The sequence below is a fragment of the Callospermophilus lateralis genome, chromosome 12 (genome assembly GCF_048772815.1).
Source record: "Callospermophilus lateralis isolate mCalLat2 chromosome 12, mCalLat2.hap1, whole genome shotgun sequence".
NCBI classification, from domain to species: Eukaryota; Metazoa; Chordata; class Mammalia; order Rodentia; family Sciuridae; genus Callospermophilus; species Callospermophilus lateralis.
In genome coordinates this window covers 100,413,233-100,419,501 of record NC_135316.1, presented here as the reverse complement: position 1 = coordinate 100,419,501, position 6,269 = coordinate 100,413,233, and the positions used below count along the sequence as shown (strand labels likewise).

General features: G+C 49.4%; 1 protein-coding gene across 1 annotated transcript; it reads left to right on the top strand.

Moving 5' to 3' along the window:
• The first annotated feature begins 1,949 nt into the window (after positions 1–1,949).
• On the top strand, positions 1,950–3,011 carry LOC143411683 (G-protein coupled receptor 183-like). The gene is made up of 2 exons (XM_076872538.1): positions 1,950–2,429; positions 2,784–3,011. Exons 1-2 carry the CDS (start codon positions 1,950–1,952, stop codon positions 3,009–3,011), a joined length of 708 nt encoding a protein of 235 aa, XP_076728653.1.
• Positions 3,012–6,269: the final 3,258 nt, after the last annotated feature.

Below are 6,269 nucleotides of genomic sequence, written 5' to 3'. Positions count from 1 at the left end.
CAGAAAGGATTCATCTCTGGTGCTGCATTCATATAATCAAGGCCCATTCTGCAACCAAGTACGGTCATACCCATCAATATGGGTGAAACTCACAAACCATCATTAAACCTGAGAAACAATATGTTGTGTATTTTTTTTTTTTTTTTTTTTTGTGGTGCTGGGGATTGAACCCAGGGCCTTGTGCATGCGATGCAAGCACTCTACCAACTGAGCTATATCCCAGCATGTGGTGTGATTTTATTATGCAAAAGTCCAGTGGCAGGCAAGACCAAGTTGTAATGTAGGAGGTAGGAGAGGGGTTAACCTGGGGTGGGGATAGAGGTTGGAGGGGCTCGGGAGAGCTCCAGGAGGCTGATGAGGTTGTGACTCCCAATCTGGGTGCCACTTTGTGAAAATCCTCGATCTGTACTTTTAAAAATGTGTATACAGTTTCATGTGTATGTGTTCTGTTAGAGATGGGGGTGATTTTGCCTGCCCTGGAATTGGGGTGGACCATGACTTCCTATACTGATAGAAGGTGGTGAAAGGGATGAAGTGACACTTCACAGGCTAGATGAGAAAAAGTGACCTGGTGTTTTAAGAGAGTGTGTCATAGAAATTTTGAGGTTCAATAAGGCCAACAGATCAGCAGACAATTGCCTTTACAAAAAATTGGTTGCTTACAGCCCCCAGGAGGAGAGGGCATGCCATGCCATGCTGGGTCACATGGGGAAGCACCAGGTGGTCAGGTGGCAGAGGGAGCAGAGGGAGAATGTGAGCAACAGTCATTTCTTGTGGTTTCCTGGGTAAGCAGGCTTAGGATTGGTTAGTTTGAATCATTTCAGCGGGCTCTGAGTTCATATCACGGGTGCTGTCCCTAGTTGTTGGGTACCTGGCCTAAAGGGCGAGAGTTTGAAAAAGGAAGTGGTTGAAGGACCCTGAGTTGGCTGGTTTGCTCTGGATGAGTGTGCTCCTGGGCAAGTCGGACTAGCTCTAGGAATTGGCTGACCTGAGAGGGTTGGTCCCTTCATGGTCAGCAAGACCCAGAGATGTCAACATATCAAATGCAGAAAAGATGGATAATTTGTGCAGCTTCCACCATTTTGGGGGGCCTCAAGTTGTAGGTAAGATGTCGAATTATCTGCAGCTGCTGTGCCGAGAAAGCCCAGGTCTCGTGGACAGGCCATGGGCAGCTGCTTTGGTTGTAGCCCCAGCAGAGCTTCCAGCCAGCCTTGTGCATCAACCACCTCACATGGGACTGAAGTCAACCCTGGACGATTCCAGCAACTCCCAGTTTCTGTCTTTTCACCTGAGATTCTCAACATGGGGGAGCAAGGAGGGCCATTCCCACTGTGTCCTCTCCAGCATCCAGGCCCACCAAACCCAAGAAGGCCATAAAATGTATCTTAAGCTACTATCTGGGGGGTAATTCGTTATACAATGTTTTAGTCAGTTTTTTCGCTGCTGTGATCTAAAGACCCAACAAGAACAAATTTAGAGAAGGAAAAGTTTATTTTGGGGCTCACGGTTTTAGAGGTCTTAGTCAATAGACAGCTGTCTCCATTCTGTGGGGCCTGAGGTGAGACAGAACATCCTGGTGGAGGAAAGCAGCTGGGGACATGGCACCAGGAATGGGGTGGGGGACAGAAAGGGGGGAAGGGGAGGGGAAGAGGGAGGGGGAGGGGGAGGGGGAGAGAGAGAGCACTCCATTCAACAAGACCAAAATATAAACCCCAAAGGCACACCCCCAGGGACCCACCTCCTCTAGCCACACACTCCCTGCCTCCCTGTCAGGGGATTAATGCACTGATTGGGTTAAAACTCTCATACTCCAATCATTTTCCATGGGCATGTTGCCTCTGCAAAAGTATCAATTATCACTATTCCAGGGGCATAACTCTACAGACACAATATTACACTTTTTTTCCTTTCTTTTTTTTTTTTTTTTTGTCTCCGCAGGGATCTCTGAGATGGCTTCAGACACGGCTGACCCAAGCAGTCTGCCCTACAGTGCCAACTCCTGCCTTCCTCACCTCCCACCCCGGGAGGCCAGTGTGGCGCTCTCTCTGTTCTACACAGTCCTCTTGGTCTTCAGCGCCCTGGGAAACATCCTTGCCCTTTGCCTTGCCTGTCAAAAGGACAAGAAGATCAACTCAACAGGTGTCTACTTGGTCCACCTGGCTGTGTCTGACCTCCTGTTCTCCTTGGCCCTACCAGGGAAGATCACCTATTACGTGCTGGACTTCAGCTGGCCGTTTGGGGACGGGCTTTGCAGGCTGACGGCATTCATAATGTACTTGAACACCTATGGTGGGGTCTACCTCATGACCTGCGTGAGTGTAGACCGGTACCTGGCTGTGGTCTGTACCCATCAGAGCCAGCGGCTCCGCAGCACTGGCCGGGCCAAGCTCATCTGTGTGGCCGTCTGGGTCTTGGCACTTCTGCAGAATGTACCCTTGCTCCTGACCCCTATGGCCAAGCCTATGGCGGGCAAGCTGACCTGCATGGAGTATGTCAGCGTGGAGCCCATCCTCGGGCTGCCCGTCATGGTCCTAGCGGCCTGTGCTATAAGCTTCTGCATGCCGGTGGTGATCATACTGTTCTGTTATGTGAAGATCGCCTTGAAGCTATGCAGCACAGCCCGGGAGAACCCCGTGGCCAGTGGGAAGGGGCATCCCCGGAGGGCCTGCCTGCTCACACTGGTGGTGCTGGTGGCCGTAGTCCTGTGCTTCAGCCCCTACCATCTCAACGTCATGCAGTTCATGGTGAGAGAGATGCTGGGACCACCATCCTGTGCTGAGCAGAGGGCTTTCACGCTGGCTCTTCAGGTCACCGTGTCCTTCATGAATGTGAACTGTGGCATTGACCCCATCATTTATTTCTTTGCCTCTACACGTTACAGGAAATGGCTTCTTGGCATTTTGAAACTCGGAGCATCCTCTTCCTCCTCCTTCTCCTCCTCCTCCCCAGGAAGAGCATCCTCAGAAACACAGACTGGAGGTTCTGTCACCATATTGGAGAACCAGGTCTAACCTGAAACTGGCTGGATGACCATGTATAGAGCAGGTGCCAGCACTTATAGGCCTGAAGCTTACACAAGCTTTTTTTTTTTTTTTTAATGGGGGGCAGGTGGGTAGACTCTTTAAAAAAATATTGCAAAATAAGAAATACAGGTTGAGTACCCCTTATTTGAAATGCTTGGGTCCAGAAGTGTTTCAGATTTTGGATTTTTTTTTGGAACATTTGCAGATACATGAAATATCTTGGAGATGGGACCCAAGTCTAAACATAAAACTCATGTATGTTTCATACACAATTATATAGATAGCCTGAAGGTAGCTTTCTCCACCATTTTAAATAATTTTATGCATGAAATGAAGCTTCATAGTGTGAAATTTTCTACTTGTAGCATCGTATGGCACTCAAAAAGTTTCAGATTTTTGGAGCATTTTGGATTTCAGATTTTCAGATTAGGGATGCTCAATTAGTACAAATTAGTTCCAGGATCTTGGACGGGACCATAAGTGAGGTGCTCTGAAGCTTAAACTGCATCAGCCTGGGGAAGAATGTGCCTCTCATGCTCTCTAGGGACTGACAGCGGAGCTCCTCGACCTTTGACAACATACATGGCTTTTTTCTAAGAAAAGAGTGTTTCCATAGTAAACACAGGCAAGAGTGAAAGAATTGGCTGAGTTCTAGGTCAACAATGTAGAATGTTTCAGATTTGGGGAGGTGAAGTGTTATAAAGAGCAAAAGCATCTTCTGTCTCCCCCCAGAACTTCTAAACGTTTGGAGCTAACATTTACTAAATGCCCAGGCTGTTCTGCAGAAGTCAGAGGAACAAGGAGGAGGTTCGCGGGGTGTCAGCGGGGCACCCCTGCAGAGGCCAGGGAGCGCAGCCCCTGATAAAGGATCTTGTGATTTCTTTTGCATGGTTCAGCTGTGGTTCAAGGACAAAGCCTTCATGTATTTCTTACGTGACTGGGAACCACGTGGGGCAAAGGGAAGAAGCCACGGAAGCAGACGTAGTTGTTTTACATTTGTTTCGTGTGTGTTGGGCTGGACTCATCTATTTATGTGCTGTTCCTGTTAGATCTCCTCAAACTTCATTGCAACCTCATGAGTCTAAGACAGTTCCCAGAGCATTTTTACTTGGTCAACTTTGCTTTTTGTATAATAAAGCTATGCTCCTCCCAGCCATGGTCAGTGCGGATGTCTATTTCAGCTACAGGCCCCAGTCCTTCCTGTTCATTGCCAGCATGGACGTCCCCTCTCCTGGACAGTCCCTCACTTGCCCTTCTGTCCCTCCAATGCTCAGGGTTCCAACAGGGTCCTCTGTGAGTCTCCCAGTCAATGTCACCCTGGAATTCCCTTCTGGTCCTGGAAGTCTGTTCTGTGCATCTTGAAGTTTTGGACCACATTTTAGACACTTAAGTCTCTTTCATGTGCTTTTGAGTGGACAGTGTCTCATCCTGTGATGTTGTGATATAAGAAATAGATGCTTGGCTTTTTCCCTGGTGCCTGGCACAGAGTTCCTGAAGTCCCTGGAATCCAGAGTGACAGAGGACCATCTTTTGTTATCCCAGCCTCGTCCCTGAGATGATGCTGAGGAGGTGACTCTTGCCAGGACCTTGAGGATGGGGGCTGGTTGCTGGAGGACCGAACCCTGTGATTGGAGGATTGGAACTATCAGTCCTAGCAGTTGACCTTCACGGTGCAGGGGCAGTAGGGGGTGGGCGGAGCCAGAGATTGAGTTCAGTCACTAGTGGCCAGTGATGTCATCAACCATGCCTATTGGTGCTGGTGTGTCCCCCAAAGGCTCATGTGTTCAAGGCTTGGTCCCTCAGGCAACAATGTTCCGAGGTGGGGTTTGGGGAAGTCACTGGATCATGAGGTTAATCCACTGATGAATTGATAGCTGCATGGATTATTGGGACGCGATGGAAACTGTATGAGGTGGGGACATTCAAGGGAGTGGGTCCTTGGGGGCATTCCCTTGGGGACATTATCATGTCCTCGGCCCTTTCTCTGCTCTCTGTGCTTTTCAAGCAGCTCTGTTCCACCACTTTCTTCTGCCATCATGTTCTGCCTCATCACAGCCCAAAGCAATGGAGCCCGCTGACCATGGACTGAAACCTCTGAAACTGTGAGCCACAATAAACCTTTCCTCTGCTAAATTGATTCTCTCAGGTATTTTGTCACAGTGATGACAAGCTTACTAACATGCCTGTGTAAGGGGACCTCCATGAGAGCCCTTTCAGAATTATCTGAACAGACTTAGAAAGAGCAGGTACCTGCTGAGGGTCTCTGGTGTTGGACTTTGGACATGGGGAAGGGTTCTGCTTCAACCGGAAGGGAGCAGCTTCGGGACAGAGGAAAAGGTGAAGGTGGACTGGAGGAAGCATGGAGAGAGTGGCAGAGAGGAAGGTGTCATGAAATCGGGCCCCACTTGCCCCCAGAATACCACCAGAGGGCCTGGCCGGGCCAGAGACAGAGTCTCACAACAACACCAAGCAGCCCCGCTGTTAACCACGCTCAGACCCTCGCCACCTGGGTTTTCCTCCGTTCTTCCGCCACAGGTGTGGTCTCTGATCTTGATGGCCTACTGAGATTTACCAGTGACATCAATCACCGCCACCCCCGTCCCCATGGCCAGCTCCTGAAGGTCTGAGTAGATCTGAGCAGAAGAGAAGATAGAGCTTTCAAAACAACAATTGCACAGAAGTTAAGCAAGCACACAAGACTTTACTCAAGACCATTGCTCTGGGGGACAGAGGCCAGAGCTCGATCAGAACGACACAAAGGGCTGGAAGGTTTTTAAGGGCTAAGGTGAGTTAGTGGGAAAGTCCTGAAGGGTAAGCAGTGGGAGTCAGAAGGTCATCTGGGTTTGCTACTTGGCTTTCTCTAAAGGTGAAATAAACACTCATATCTTTATAGTGGGAGGTAGTTTTGGAACTTGGGGCAGTGTGCCCACCCTCCCTCAGGGACTGAGATTTGGGGGTGTGATCTTCCCTGATAACTGCATTTCAAAGAGGTGCTCACTGTCCTTGAGAAAGTCTTTGCTGGGGTGTAGAGGATCTACAAGCCAAAGCCAGAATTTACAATAACAGGTTTTCTAAAGTAAATGCACCAAGAGAGAGAAGGTCGGGGCCTAGAGTCAGGAAGAAGCCCGTTGTAAAGCTCAGTCAGGTGAGCCAGAGGTGAGGCCCATCATGGTCAGGAACTCTGGACATAGCCAGTGTTTGTTGGCACCTACAGGGTACTCAGTCCTGCAGTAGGTTCAGATGGTA

Bases quoted from the DNA above. Each gene is read 5' to 3' on its own strand.
- LOC143411683 (XM_076872538.1), top strand. From the start codon at position 1,950: ATGGCTTCAGACACGGCTGACCCAAGCAGTCTGCCCTACAGTGCCAAC. The intron at 2,430-2,783 runs GTACCCTTGCTC...TGTGCTGAGCAG, and splicing joins TCTTGGCACTTCTGCAGAAT to AGGGCTTTCACGCTGGCTCT.